General features: G+C 36.9%; 1 protein-coding gene and 1 long non-coding RNA gene across 20 annotated transcripts in view; one reads left to right on the top strand and one right to left on the bottom strand.

The window, feature by feature from the left end:
- LOC144308469 (uncharacterized) overlaps positions 1-16,308 on the bottom strand; it is a 329,585-nt gene that overhangs the window by 259,433 nt on the left and 53,844 nt on the right. For 6 of the 17 annotated variants that reach the window (XR_013374945.1, XR_013374944.1, XR_013374953.1 and 3 more), the window contains exons 1-2: positions 4,929-5,676; positions 4,535-4,727 (exon numbers count right to left, since the gene is read on the bottom strand). The exons of 3 other annotated variants lie outside the window; for them this stretch is intronic. Coding sequence is in view for 4 of the 14 variants with exons in the window: in XM_077889030.1 (XP_077745156.1) it covers positions 4,535-4,621 (87 nt within the window). In the remaining 10 variants the exon portion in view is untranslated. Of the gene's footprint in view, positions 1-4,534; positions 4,728-4,928; positions 5,681-16,308 lie in introns of those variants that run through there. 8 more of the 17 variants (XR_013374970.1, XR_013374971.1, XR_013374973.1 and 5 more) reach the window with 7 other exon arrangements.
- The window catches only part of LOC144308513 (uncharacterized), a 137,492-nt gene continuing 126,237 nt past the window's right edge, over positions 5,054-16,308 (top strand). The window contains exon 1 of one of the 3 annotated variants that reach the window (XR_013374978.1): positions 5,054-5,574. This is a non-coding gene — a long non-coding RNA (uncharacterized LOC144308513). The remainder of the gene's footprint in view (positions 5,575-16,308) is intronic. The other 2 variants (XR_013374989.1, XR_013374996.1) reach the window with 2 other exon arrangements.

Genomic DNA, 16,308 nt, shown 5'->3' with positions numbered 1-16,308 from the left:
TAATATTATCTCTATATATATTTTTAAAGATTTATTTATTCATGAGAGACAGAGACAGAGAGAGAAAGAGAGAGAGAGGCAGAGACACAGGCAGAGGGAGAAGCAGGCTCCATGCAGGGAGCCTGACGTGGAACTCGATCCCGGGTCTCCAGGATCACGCCCTGGGCTGAAGGTGGCACTAAACTGCTGAGCCACCTGGGCTGCCCTCTATATACTTTAAACTTTAATTCTGTATTATACCTATTATAGATTCCTCTGCAATCTTTTTTTTTTTTTTTTTTGCTCAAGTTAGGATTGAGATTCATCCTATTGATACAAATTTCTCTGCTTGACTATTTTAATAGCTTCTTTACTTTCTCATTCAATTTTTCATTCAAGTTTTTCATTTTTTAAACATTCTTCTACTGATGGACATTGAGTTAGTTTCCATGCTTTTGCAATTATAAGTAATGCTATTTAAACAGTCCGTTAATGGATCATAACTAGTGGGTTTCTTCATTTAAAACTATTTATTTGGAGAGAGAGAGAGAAAGAGAGAATATGAGTGGGGGTTGGGGCAGAGGGAGAGGAAGTGAGAGAATCCCAAGCAGATTCCCCACTGAGTGCAGAGCTGGACGCAGGGCTGAATCCCAGTACCCTGAGATCATGACCTGAGCCAAAAATCAAGAGTTGGACACTTAACTGATGGAGATACCCAGGTGTCCTTCCCTCTTTTTAAAAAACAGATTTACTTACCATAAATTTTCCTTTTAAAAAACAACACAGTAGTTCTTTAGAATATTTACACAACTACTCAGCCATCACAAGCTCTAATTCCAGAACATTTTATCATCCCCCAAAAGAAACCACACTTCCACTTCCACTCCCCTTCTCCCTCTCCCAGTCCCTTAGTAACACTAATGTACATTCTGTCTCTACAGATTTGCCTATTAAGACATTTTGTATACATTTGCACCATGCATAACCTTTTGTGATTATCTTCTTTTACTGAGTATAATGTTTTCAAGGATCATCCATGTTTTAGCATGTCTATTAATTTGATTGTAGTGACAGGTGTAAATACATATCAAAACTTATCAAAACATATACTACTTAACTATATAAGATTTATTGCATGCCAATTTTACTTTGATAAATCTGTATAAAAAATAAGCAAGATTTTAAAAGATGCTTCACCAAAAAAATTATACATAAAGCAAATAAATACACAAGACACTCTACATCATTAGTCATCAGAGAAATGCAATTAAAATTACAATGAGATATCTAATATACATGTACTGGAATAGTTAAGTTTTAAACTACTAATAACATCCAAGAGCAGATATGAATGTACAATAATGAGAATAATCTTAAATTGCTGATAAGAAAACAGAAGGAAATAGCCACTTGGAAAGAAAATTAGCAGTATTTTATAAAGTTAAAAATATTTTTACCATATGACCCAATAGTTTCACTCCTGTATGGACCCCAGGAAAAATAAAAATCTATAATCACACAATGACCTATCAGCCAATATTCATAGCCGCTTTATTGCTAAGAGCCAGAACCTGGAAACAACCCAAATGTCTACCAAATGGTAAATGGACAAATTTTGGTACATATATGCAATGGAATACTACTCAACAGACAAAAAGGGGTAAACTAGTAATACATGCAACAACCAGGATGAACCTTAAATGCATTATGCTAAGTGAAACGAACTAGAAACAAAAGGCTGCATAAGATTTCATTAACAATATGTTTTAAAATGTAAATCCTTGCTCTGCTCTCTGTCAGATAAATAAATAAGACCTTTAAAAAGTTTTTTACAACTCAGCCATAAAAAGAGGCACATTACTACATACAAGAGAACAAAGTACAACTTCAAATATCTAACTAAAAACAACAGAAACAAGAATACAAAGGTGCTAAAAACCAAAATCATATATACAGTTCAAAATTCAAAATAAAAACATTTTCAAGCTAATAACTAGTAATAGAATCCATCACCAACAAGCCACACTATAAAATGTTCAAGGATGTTCTTCAGACCTAAGAAAAATGATACAAACTTAGACCTACAAGAAGAAATAAAGTGACAGAAATGTTAAGACGTAAGCAAGTAAACTATGTTCTCATTTTCTTATTTTCATTACAACCTCCTCACAAAGAAAATGCCAATGCAATGCTGCATTCTATTTAACAAAGAAATAATACCAATTCTATATAACCTCTTTCAGGAAATAGAGGAGAGACTACATCCTACATTGCTTAAAGAACCAGCCAGCCTTGCCCTATTTCTAAAACTAAGCACAAGAAAGCAAAACCAAGGACTAATCTCTCTTAAATACACTCTGAAGGAAACAGTTATAAAATCATATTAAAAGACATAATCAGGATATACTATGTTCATGGATGGGAAGCTTCAATATTGTAAAGATAATTCTTCCCAAAATAATCTGTATATTCTAAGTAATTACTATCAAACCCCAAAAAAGATATTTCATGATATTTAATACACTGATCATGAAATTAATATGGAGAATCTAAGGGCCAAGAATAAGTAAGGTGAAAAACAACTTGGTATGAGGCATAAGGGGAGCAATTTTACCTATTGTACACTGTCTTATTTTAGAGCTAAAGCAATGAAAACATTGTTTTATGTACAGAGCTAGACAAATAGCCTAGAAAACACAAAAACAAAGACGAACATACGGAAACTACATAGGATAAGCATTACATTCTCCACTCAGTGAGGAAAGAATGTACTATTACAGGGGCTGGCAAACTTTTTCTGTAAAGGGACAGACAGTAATATATAAAGCTTTGAGTCTCTGTCACAACTACTAAACTCTGACAGAGTAGCACAAAAGTAGACACCAACAAGTAAACAAATGGATGTGTCAGTGTTCCAAAAGTATTAAAAAAAAAAAAAAAATGGTTGGCCAGCTTTGGCCCATGGGCCACAGTTTACAAAACAGCAATTAAACAAACAAACAAAAAACAAAACAAAAAAAACTTAGTTAAAGCCATTCTTCGCAAACACAAAATTAAATTTCAGGTGAACTGAATTTTTTTTTTAAGATTTTATTTACTTATTCATGATAGAGAGAGAGAGGCAGAGACAGGAGAAGCAGCAGCCACCATGCAAGGTGCTGAACACGGTACTCGATCCCGGAACTCCGGGATCATTCCCTGAGCTGAAGGCAGATGCTCAAATCTCTAAGCCACTCAGACGTCCCTCAACTGAAGTTCTAACGTGAAAAAGCAATGCTTGAAATAGTTCAGAAGACGATGGAAAACAGACATGTTGGTAGAATTTCACAATAAAAATTACTTCAATATAAACCATCCAAAAAATTAAGGCACGTAAATTATTTTAACTCCTGAAGTTGATCAAGAATTTTCCTCCTTTTTATGTTAATTCAAAAAGACTGGATATAAAATCTTGTCAACTTATTTCTTGTATGCCTGTGTGCCCATATACTACCCTCATCTGTGGAGACTCTTATGACTTTAAGAAGCACTTCATTGACTTCTGTAAAATTCTTAAATTAGTGCTCCTTTAAAAATTTTTGCTACTAATTCAACTACTTCAGACTTCTCAATCCCCACTTCCCTCAGAACTGTAAGTCTCATAACGGAGAAATTAAACGACATTAACATTTTTAAAGTAAAACACCTGCTTTTGCTGCATAACTACTACTGCTTAAAAAAAAAAAAAAGAAATAAACTTCTAGAACTGGACTGGGGCCCTACATACATGTCCATGCTTCACAGTGGACTCTAAAACTCCCTGAAATTGAGTTAAAATTTTTGTGTGTTATATTGTACACAAGACCCCCCAAATTTTTGATTCTTAGAGGGCACTACGAACCCCACCCCACCCCGCAAAGTTAAGAACCTCTGTTCTAGAGGTGAATAGAAATAGAAATTACATTGAAAAGTATAAATAGTAGAAATAGAAATTACATGGAAATAGAAAATTACATTATATTTTCAAATTAGGGACACCTGGGTGGCTCAGCGGTTAAGCATTTGCCTTGGGCTCAGGTTATGATCCCGGAGTTCTAGGACCGAGTCCCCCATTGGGCTCCCTGCAAGGAGCCTGCTTCTCCCTCTGCCTGTGTCTCTGCCTCTCTCGCTCTCTCTCTCTGTCTCTGTATGTCTCTCATGAATAAATAAAATATTTTAAAAAATAAATTGTCAAATTAGAAAGAAAAGATTCTCAAGGTCATAGACAGGAGATGTTAGGGAAAGCTGTCCATGTTTATACTTTAAAAATTTCTGAAATGGTCCTGAATCTCAATTTGACATTAAATACATTGGGGAGTGGAGGGAAATCATGTCATACCAGACAAAGAAGCTGAAATTTAGTGAAGAGGTTTCCCATCAGTGGTTGCTTTTGTTTGAGATCAAGCCTCAGAGTTTGTACTCCAACATACAACTGAAACCCATGTATCCACAGGTCTGACCAAGAACAAAATAACCATGTTTCGGGGAGGAATCCCTCATCATTCCAAGGCAGCAAGGGCGAACAACAGTAACTTACATTTCCGTGGTGCTTTAACCGCGCTTCACTTGCGCTCTCCACGTGACCTTGACTACATCCCACTTGGGAAGATGAGGACAGCAGCATCCTCGATAAGGAAGGGTCTGGATTCAGTGTGTGAGGCGCGCGGGCCGCTCACCAGTTGCTGCGGAGACATTTTTCCACAGTCAAGGGCAGATACTAGTTTCTGATTCTGCACGGGAGAAGGACGAGGATATAACTCATGAAGGACAGCTGTGGGGAATCGAGTGTAGTTGGCGCGAGGGGGGTCTGCGCTTCCGAGCTCGAGGGTTGTTTCGGGGGGCGGAGGGGGGGGAGGAGCGGGGGAAGAGAGAGGCACTGAAGGAAGAGGGAAGGTGGCGTTAGGAGGAGCCTTCCTTCAGGGGCGACTGACCGAGGGCCGACGTGCAGTCTACATCGCAGGGAATACGTGAGGACGAACCTAAAGGCCGTGAGGACGCGAAGAGAGGTCCTGCCTCAGGCGACTGACGCAGCTCGGCTGAAGTCTCCCATCTCGAGACGGCCACGTTGACTCAGGGCGCCTCCACCTCCGGCCGTCCTTTTTGTCATTTTTTCCCCTCAGGGTCGCTCACCACAAGATACCGGGCTCCAGGAAGACGCCCAGCCACCCTTCAGCACCTCACGAACTCTACGCGCCACAAATTCAAATACGAGGGCTGGAGTCGCGCCGCCCCAAACGTCTCGTAGAGTGAGGCAGAGATCGACCAATCAAAGCCAGACTAGCGCCAGACGCCCAAGTCGGTGGGCGTGGCGAGGGAAATAAGGGCGGGACGATACTCTGTTGCCAAGACGACGGCTTCCGGGTGGGCGGGCCAAGGTGACTTGTGGCCGGAAGACGAGACTCCGCGGGAAAAGCAGCCTTGCCAAGCTGAAGGAGGAGCTGGCGGGCTGAGGCAGGTTCCTCGAGAGTAAAGGTGGGCGTGCGGTGGGGTCCCGCCACAGGCCTGCGTTTCCTTTACCCTTCTCTGTCATCAAACGATATTCCTGTCCAGTTACAAAGTGCAAGTTGTTGCCCTAAGGTAAGCGTGTGGTAACCCTACCCTCTCGTTAAGTAAGGGTTTATAGAAACCCTAGTCCACTTCGTCACTCGAGGAGAGGAGCGGGTGATTAAAAAAAAAAAAAAAAAGAAAAGAAAAAAAAAAGAAGTTCAGTAACTTAGAGTGCGGATTTTTTTTACTTCACTGTACACGTTTTGTAGTTTTAAAACACGGGCGCCATTCGACGTACTGTTAAATTTAAAATTTTGGTTCTTCCTGACTGCCAAATTCCGCCCTAACTTGGTAATGGACAAAGACCTGAATTTTCAAATTTTCTGTACAGTCGCAAAGCTTCTCTGACTTAAGTTCCTGATCTCCCACAAATCTAAAGGCAGACGGTAAAATAGCCAGGTGCTTTGAGCCTAAACCGTTCCAGGAATCCAACCGATTCAGCTGTCTCCTTTCTTTCCGAGAATCATTGTAATCTAAAATAATTGGAGCTAGGTGCTAAGTATGGCGCCTTCGGTTCAACGTGAATCTCATTGGACGGTATCGGTCTCACTCCAGTCTTACTTATGAAAGTAAACATTGAAATGATAGGGGGGAAATAAGGCTCTTCAAAGACACATAATTCTTCTAAAAAGATCTTGCTGCTTTGAAACACATGTTTTAAGAAGCAGCAAAAGTCACTGTTAAATTCTTGTCACCAAAGTCTTGTAGAAAACTTCACCAAAACTTCCCTGCCTATCAGGAAGAATTTATTCCTCTAGAATTAGGGCAGGGAAGTATTTATGAAGGCTTAGATCTATCTATGTTTAGGTCCCTCCAACCTCTTTCTTAATATTTCATCTTCAAAACTCCCTGCTAATGAGCACTTTTCCTGTAGCTTGGATGAGACCTTTTGAATAACTTCCTCAGCCTGTAGGTTAGAAATTTCATTAAATAAAAAATTAAATACATTAGAATGCTTAGGTATGAAACATTAATGAACTGTGTAATACATTCTGCAGAAGAGGAGGCACTTAAGAAAACACAGACCACCTGCATTGTAGAGCCATTCTAATGTGATAAGGTTTGATATATAGGCAAGAGATGAAAAAAAAATGGCCAGAACGTCAAAAGAGAATGTTCCATGAGCACCTTAACTGCCTTCACAGATCATTTGAAGATAAAACTAAATCTTAGCAGATGCCCAAGAGATCCTAGAGATGAACTAGAATGACCTTTGGATGTCAGTATTGTACTGAACAAAGTCATTTGGACTGTTATTTATCTGGCAGGGAAAAAAAAGCCTAAATTTTATAAGGACTTGGTCATTAATTTAAAAATGATTAGTGACTTTAGGGTTGAGAAAGGAAACTTGGACTTGTTAGATGTACTTATACTTGGAAAAAATGTTTCTACAAATAGTAGACATTTGACTTTGTATGCTGTTCCTCTCACCCAGATGTCCTTTCCACACAGCTTTGCTGAATCTTACTTATCCTTCAAGACCTAGGTCAAATTTTGAAGTTTTTGAGATGTAGCCCGCATATAGAATTATAATGTGCTCTTTATTTGGCATTTTTGCTTTGGATCTTGTAATGTTTCTTAATGTTGATTAAATGTATTGTACGTATAGTTTGCATCATCTACTAGGTTCTAAGATGCTTAGAATGATATTTATCAGTGTACTGGCAGAATGACTTGCACATGGTAAACATGATTTTGATATAAAAATGCCTAAGATTAATATTAAATATAGTTGGGTAGCTGTATTAGTTTGCTCAGACACCCTTAACAAAATACTACAGACTGGGGGGGCTTAAACAGTAGAATTTTATTATCTTAAATTCTAGAGTGTAGGAAGTCCAAAATCAAGTTGTTAGGGTTGATTTCATCCCGAGGCCTCTCTCCTTGGATTATATAGATGGCCATGTTCTGTCTTGGTCTTTGCATGGTCTTTCCTATATGTATGTAAACTTCTGTGTCCAAATTTCTTAAAAGAACACAATTCAGGGATGCCTGAGTGGCTCAGCGGTTGAGCATCTGCCTTTGGCTTGGGGCGTGATCCCAGGTCCTGGGATCGAGTCCCACATCGGGATCCCTGCAAGGAGCCTGCTTCTCCCTCTGTGTATGTCTCTGTGTCTCTCATGAATAAATAAATAAAATATTAAAAACACGATTCATACTATCCTAAAGCTTATTTACCTCTTTAAAGATCTGGTCTTCAAATATGACTGCATTCTGAGAAGCTGGAGGTTAAGACTTCAACATAGGAATATGGGGGTTTGATGGGGGCTGCACACAGTCCAGCCCATAATAGGCAACAATTAAAAAGCACAAATGGTTGGGAGCAGTTGTCTGTCACGATTAGCACTCTCCTATTTAGACCATTTATATAGACATAAATATGTAATCAGATTAATGTGAGATAATAGGAAGTAGTAGAGCCTGTGGTAAATCAGAATATCTGCCTGAGCGAAAGACATTTAAATTAAAATTTATAAACAAACACCCTAATAATACTGGGCTATTCCAACAAAACAAACAGACTAACTGGTTTTGGCTTACAGGCATTGGTTTGCAAAAACCACCAGCATATTATTTCATTTGGAATCTATAACCTTTTATGATAGATGCTGGACATATTAAGTATGTTTTTCTATATCCAAAGGCATTTTTCCCCAAATCCCATTGGTTCATACATAACTTTGTATTGAGTACCTGCTGTGTTGAAAGAACTTTACTGAATGCTGTAGTGTGATTAAAATCCTCAAATTTGGCTTCATATATCCGAGAGTTATGGGGACATCCTATTTTTGAGATTTTATTTATTTATTAAGTGTATAACTATGCATGATTTATGTTTATTTATTTTGATACAGGTCTATCCTGTAAATAAACTAGAACTCAAAAAATTCCTTGTCAGATTATTTGCCCTCCTAAAGCCAAAGCTTTTCCCTGAAGTATCCTGTAGAAGACATGAAACATAGACAAAAATAATTATAGTGCAAGATAAAAGTGAGACTTTAAGAGAATTATAGATAAAGTACTGTGGGAAATTAGAGGAGGAAAAGATTTCTTCCAGCTAGGTGTGTTATTAAAGGTATTTAATGCAGTTAGAATTAATCTTTCCTACGGCCCATGGTACTTGTTATACAGCATTAATCAGTGTATTATATGGTAGCTATTTGTATATGTTCCCATCTTTCCCAGTATACTCTGAAATACACAAGAATGTCTTAGTCTTTATATTAACCAATCTCATGTTGCCCAAAAGTATCAGAGTCACCTGGGGAACTTTTTAAAAATAAACTTCTCAACTCTATTTCTGGAGATTCTAATTTAATAGGCCTGGAGGGGTGATAGAGAATCTATTTTGAAAAGGCTTCTTTCATTTAATGACTCTGATTATCAGCCCCATTTGGAACCTCCTGCCCTAGAGCACCTAGTATATAGTATGCTCTCAATAAATTCTTGTCACATTATATGAGCAGAGCTGTGACTTAGTAAGATTAATAAGACTCCAGTGTGTAGGATGAATTAGAGTGGAAAATATCCTAGAGGCAAGGAAGTCCTATTACTGATGTCCAGCTAAAAGATTAAGCAGCCTGAAACTAGGGTAAAGGCCACAGGAAAGGAGAGAACCAAATGAGAAACATTGAAAAGGTAGAATCTGCAGAATTAGATGATACTTGATATAATGCACTAGTTCACAAACATAGTGTGCCTAAGACTTAGATGGGATGTTTGTTTAAAAAGCAGGTTGCGACTCTCCTGTGAAATCCTAGTTAGTCCAGGGTGAGGCACTGAATCTGCATTTTTAACAACCCTGACTCATGATTTTTATTTAGGTTGTTTAATCTTTTAATTTAAGACCTCAATTTAAGAACACATTGATCTGTGGACCATTGTAAGAAGGAAGTTTAAAAAAATCTAAAGATTAAATCTTGAGTGAAAGAGAAGATGATAAGCCATTAATAGACACTCGGTATTTGGTTTAGAGGGAAATGAAGTTCATCTATGGAGCTATTTAACAGGAAGAAATTCAGTGTAAGAGCCTGGGAAAGGTACAGGGTGAAGAAAAAATTTGGAAAACCCTTGTGATAAAAACAAAGATTCCTGAGAGAGAGAGAAAGGAAAAAGAAGAGAGTCATGGAGAAAATTGGGGCATTAGTTTTCTTAGAGATCTTGAGATGAAGGAGGCAACATATGAAAGAGAAGGTGGAGAGAAAACTTGGATAAACCAAAACCAAGAGTCTTAAATAAAGAATATATCGTCGAGTGTGGATGAGAACTACAAGGGTTATGGGGTGAACGTGAAGATCTATTTGGTACCCTTTAATAGAGGGGGTTTTACACAACTGTGTGGTTGGTATGAGTTGAAAAATAAATGATGGCAAGAAAATTTAAGCTAGGGATGATTAGGCATAATTTACAATGTGAAGAAAAAAATATCTACACCCCCATGTTCACAGGATTATTTACAATAACCAAGACAGGGAAACAACCTAAGTGTCCATCAAAAGATGAATGGATAAAAATGCTGTGATATACACACACAGTAAAGTATTAGCCATAAAAAAGCAAAACAAGGAAATCCTGCCATTTGTAACAACAGGGATGGACCTTGAAGGTATTAGGCTATGTGAAATAAGTTGGAGGGTGACAGATACTGTATGATCTCACATGTGGAGTCTAAAAACAAAGCTCAAAAAAGAGGTCAGGTTTGTTGTTATGAGAGGCGGGGGAGGGGAGGTACCCCGGTAGGGGAAGTACAAACTTCTAATGGTAGATAAATAGTAATAGGGATGTAATGTACCTTTTATGTTGATTATAGTTTGCATTGCTATATGATACATGTGAAGTTAGGAGCGTAAATCCTAAGACTTCTCATCACAAGGAACTTTTTTGTTTTTTGCTTATTGTATCTATATAAGATGATAGATGAGAACTAAACATTATGGTAATCTTTTCACAATATATGTAGGTCAGACAATTATGTTGTACACCCTAAACTTGTACAGTGGTGTATACCAATTATATCTCAATGAAACTGGAGAAAAGAAATGAGATTGTCATTATGTGAAAGAGGTAACTGAGGAAGATACTTAAAATCTGTTAGAGATTTCCATTTTTTGTAACAATAAAAAATAATTCTTAAGAGCAGGATCAAATGAAATAAAGAAATAAAAGGGCCATGATAATACTAAAAGTAAACATGCATCATTAGGATAACATAGATTTTTTTTCAAACTTTTTATTTAAATTAATTCTAGTTAGCATACAGTATATTATGAGCTTTAGGGGTAGAATTTAGTGATTCATTAGTTGATTGTAACACCTAGTCCTCATTATATCAAGTGCCCTCCTTAATGCCTATCACCCAATTAACCCAGCCCCCCAACCACTTCCCCTCCAGTAACCCTCAGTGTGTTTCCTATAGTTAAGAGTCTCTTATGGTTTGCCTTCCTCTCTGTTTTAGTCTTATTTTTCCTTCCTTTCCCCTATGGTCATCTGTTTTGTTTCTTAAATTCCACATATGAATGAAATCATATGGTATTTGTCTTTTTCTGAGTTATTTCACTTAGCGTAATACTCTCTAGTTCCATCCACATTGCAAATGCCAAGATTTCATTCTTTTTGATGGCTGAGTAATATTCCATTATGTGAATGTATGTATGTATGTATATATCACATCTTCTTTATCCATTTATCTGCCAGTAGACATCTGGGCTCTTTCCATAGTTTGGTTATTATGGACATTGCTGCTATCAACACTGGGGTGCATGTGCCCTTTCAAATCACTATGTTTGTATTCTTTGGATAAATACCTACTAGTGAAATTACTGAGTTGGAAGGTAACTCTATTTTTAACTTTTTGAGGAACCTCTATACTGTTTTCCAGAATGTACCCGTTTGCATTCCCACCAATAGCTTAAGAGGGTTCTCCTTTCTCCACATCCTCACCAACATCTCTTGTTTCTGGAGTTGTTCATTTAGCCTTTCTGACCAGTGTGAGATGGTATTTCATGTGGTTTTGATTTGTATTTCCTTGATGCCTAGTGATGTTGAGCATTTTTTCATGTGTCTGTTAGACATTTGTATGTAATGTCTTCTTTGCATATATGTTCATGTTTTCTGCCCATTTCTTTACTGGATTTTTTTGTTTTTTTGAGTGTTGAGTTTGGTAAGTTCTTCATAGATTTTGGGTACTAACCCTTTATCAGAAATGTCATTTGCAAATATCTTCTCCTATTCTGTGGGTTGCCTTTTAGTTTTGCTATTTCCTTTGCTGTGCAAAAGCTTTTTATCTTGATGAAGTCCCAGTATTTCATTTTTGCTTTTGTTTCTCTTGCCTTTGGAGATGTGTTTAGCAAGAAGTTCATCTGCAGCTGAAGTAGAAGAGGTTGCTGCCTGTGTTCTCTAGGATTTTGATGGATTCCTGTCTCACATTTAGATATTTCCATATAAAAAAATCTGTTTGAGGGCACCTGGGTTGCTCAGGGGTTGAGCATCTGCCTTTGGCTCAGGTTGTGATCTCAGAGTCCTGGGATCAAATCCTGTGACTGGGATCAAGCCCTGGGATCAAATCCTCTGCTTAGGTCTCTGCCTCTCTCTATGCTCTCCCTGTGTCTCTCATGAATAAATAAATCTTAAAAAAAAAAAATCTGTTTGCTACTATGAACTTTGCTTGATATGTAAATAATTTTATTAAGAAACTTAAGAAATTGAACTCCAATAAAAAAAATAATAAATAAATAGCATTCTGGCATGGCAAGAAAAAAAAGAAACTTAAGATATTGAAATATTTTTTTAGTTTCTATTTCTGTAAAATCTATAAAACTGAAAAGATACAGGGGCGCCTGCATACATGGCTCAGTTGGTTACACCTATGCCGTCGGCTCAGGTCATGATCTCTGGATCTTGAGATCGACCCCCACGTTGGGCTTTCGGCTCAGAGGGGGACCTATTTGTCCCTCTCCCTTTGCCTGCTGCTTCACCTGCTTACAAACACCCATACTCCCTCTCTCTCTGTTGAATAAATGAATAAATCTTAAAAAAAAAAAAAAATAGAGACCATAGAAACAGTTGAAGAAAACAGCAAGACATGGTTTAGAATGAAATTCATTGAAGAAGAAAAATCCCCCTAAAAATAACTCACTTAGTAGAAATTTTCTTGATTTTGTACCATCTCCTTTTTGTCATAGAGAAATGTTATAGTATGTCTCATTAGAAGCATTTTTTAAATATCTGTAATACAGGCAACTAATAGAACATATATATTTATAAATAACCATGACATACGGTAAAATCATAACTATATGAAGAATGAGCCATTATATCGATATATAAATTTTCATGTTAAAATCCTATTTTTAGAAAGGTTTCTTAAAAAATATAAAAAGGTTTCGTAAATAGGGCTGTTAATATTTGTCAATGTATTTTGTAAGAATATTTTTAAATTGGTGTGTTTAAGTTAAATTTAATTACTGATGTGGTTGAATTTAACTCTGTCATCTTGATACTTGTTTTCTATATGTCCCCTGTATTCTCTGTTCTTTCATTCCTCTTCTCCTATGTTCTTTTAGGTTAATCGAGTATTTTTTCGGTTTCTATTCTATCTCCTCATTTGTCTGCTTGGTCATATATACTTGTGTTGTAATTTAATAGGACCCTTTAGAAATGAAATATACGTACTTAAATTTTCACAGTCTACCTTGGATTAGTGTTATACTACTTCACTTATAACTTCCCTTACAGCAATGTAATTTTATATACTTCCCTCTCATTCTTTGTACTAATTTTGTCATTATTTTTACATCTATACTTTCTATAAGCTCAAAAATACATATTGCTATTTTTGCTCTAAACAATTAACTGACTTTTAAAAAATTGTGGTAAAATAACATAAAACTTACCATCTTAATCATCTTTTTAAGTTTGTATTTCAGTAGTGTTAAGTACATTGACATTGTTCTGCAACTAATCCCTAGATCTCTTTTCATCTTGCAATATTGAAACTCTATACCAATTAAGCCACAGTTCCCCATTCCCTTTCCCACAAGTACCTGACATTTCTGCTTTCTGTCTCCATGAATTTGACTACTGTAGGTACCTTGTGTATAGAACCCATACAGTATTTGTCTTTTTGTGACTGGCCTATTTCATTTAGCATTATGTCCTCAAGGTTCATCTTTGTTGGAACACGTGTGAGGATTTCCTTTATTTTCTTTTTTTAATTAAAAAAAATTATTACTTTTAATTCCACTGTAATTCTATACATTACCCAGTGCTCATCATAAGTGTACTCTTATTTCACCCATCCTTGTACCCACCTCCCCTCTGGTGCCATCAGTTCCCTATAGTTAAGAGTCTGGTTTTTTGTTCCTTTTTTTCTTTGCTTGTTTGTTTCTTATATTCCACATGTGAGGGAAATCATATAGTATTGGTCTTTCTCTGACTAGCTTATTACACTTGGCATTATACCTTTTAGATCCATCCATGTTGTTGTAAATAGAAGGATTTCATTCTATTTTATGGCTTAGTAATATTCCATTTTGTGTGTGTGTGTGTGTATGTGTGTGTGTGTGTATACCACATCTTTTTAACTCATTCATATATTATTAGAAACTTGGGCTCCATAATTTGACTCTTGTAAATAATGTTGCAGTAAACCTAGGGGTACATGTATCTTTTCCAATTGATGTTTTCTTATTTTGGGGTTAAATAATGGAATTACTGGATCACAAGGTAAATCTATTTTGAATTTTTTGAGGACCCTCCATACTGTTTTCCATTTGAGCTGCTCCAGTTTGCATTCCTACCAACAGTGCACAAGGGTTCCTTTTTCTCTGCAACTTGACCAACACTCGTTTCTAGTATTTTTTTTGTAGCCATTCTGACAGGTGTGTGATGATACCTCATTGTGGTTTTGATTTGCATTTTCCTGTTGATGAATGATGTTGAGCATCTTTTCATGTGTATGTTGGTCATCTCTGTGTCTTCTCTGAAGAAATATTTATTCAAGTCTTTAGCCCATTATTAATTGGTTTATTTTTGGTGCTGAGTTGTAGAAGTTCTGTATATATTTTGGATACTAACCCTTTATTGGATATATCATTTGCAAATATATTCTCCCATTCAGTAGATGTCTTTTAGTTTGTTGACCTTCCTTTGCTGTGTTAGAAGCTTTTTATTTTGATGTAGTCCCAATAGTTTATTTTTGTTTTATTTCCCTTCCCTTAGGAGACATATCTAAGAAAAAGTTGTCTGGCTGATGTCAGAGAAGTTTCTGGCTTTGTTCTCTTCTAGGATTTTACTGATTTCCTGTCTTACATTTAGGTCTTTAATATATTTTGAATTAAGTTTGTGTATAGTATAAGGAAGCAGTCCACATTCATTGTTTTGCAGATAGCTGTCCAGTTTTACCAACACCATTTGTTGAAGAGACTGTCTTTTTCCCATTACATATTCTTATCTCCTTTGTCAAAGATTAACTGGCCATATAATTGTGGGATTATTTCTGGGCTCTCTGTTCTATCGAACTGTGTATCTATTTTTGTGCCAATACCATACCATTTTGGTTATTACAGCTTTGTAGTATCTCTTAAAATCTGGGATTGTGATATCTCCAATTTTGTTCTTCTTTTTCAATATTGCTTTGGCTATTCGGGGTCTTGGGTGGTTCCATACAAATTTAGGGTTTTTTTTACATTTTTTTTTAAGATTTTATTTATTTATTCATGAAAGACGGGGGGGGGGGGGGAACAGAGACACAGGCAGAGAGAGAAGCAGGCTCCATGCAGGGAGCCTGACGTGGGACTCGATCCAGGGTCTTCAGGATCACACCCTGGGCTGCAGGCGGCGCTAAACCGCTGCGCCACTGGGGCTGCCCGGTTCCATACAAATTTAGGATAATTTTTTTAGTTCTGTGAAAAATGCTATTGATATTTTGATAAGGGTATATTTTCTAAGAAATTGCTGCTTACTGTGTTGTATGCAGCTATGTTTTGAAAAACAAAAAATAAAAACATACTTCTTAGAATGTGGAAAGAATTAGGTAATATTATTTCAAAAATAAGTTCTGGACTTTTAATACAACTGTATAAAAGTAAGGAATGTGATGGGCATGAAAATGTAGTGCTTAGATTTCCTGCTATGGGAAACATAAATGACTGATGACCCCATCTGCTGCCTTTTAGACCCAATCTCAAATTCATGCCAAGGCCAGGATTCCCAAGTGATCCTTCCAGACAATGACTGTATATGGGTGTTGTAAAGCGGGTCCTTTCCAATTAGATGCAGGACTCCTTTACTGGCATACTTTGACTCAAGGACTTCCCACTGACTGAGCCAAAACTTACTTAGAACTGTGCTGCAGTCTGATGCTCTTCCCATCTGGCCTCCTTCTTCCCTTTTTCCTTCACAGCCTGGAGGCTCTCTTACCTTCCTTTGCTCCCTTCTCATCACCTATTATAAGCAAATCCCCAAATCTTTTGCTTACCTAATCCTATTTGGATATGCTTGTTAGAAGACCTAAACCATTACAGAAACACAGACCTAACATACTACTGACAGAAAATGGACCAAAATGATGACTTACAGGAAAAGAAATATCCTTACAGAAAAATTCCAAATAATGTGTGTATATACTCTCTCCTTTTTAGGAGCTAGGGCTTAATTCTACTCCCTTCCAATGTGGGGTTCATTGCTTCCAATGAATAGGGAAGTATCTACCAGCAGCCTCCCCCTTTATTTTATTATTTTTTTAAAGATTTATTTATTCATTCA

The sequence above is a fragment of the Canis aureus genome, chromosome 3, assembly GCF_053574225.1.
Source record: "Canis aureus isolate CA01 chromosome 3, VMU_Caureus_v.1.0, whole genome shotgun sequence".
Classification (NCBI taxonomy): Eukaryota; Metazoa; Chordata; class Mammalia; order Carnivora; family Canidae; genus Canis; species Canis aureus.
The sequence above is the reverse complement of the archived record's forward strand: the minus strand, read 5'-3'. Positions and strand labels throughout refer to the sequence as shown.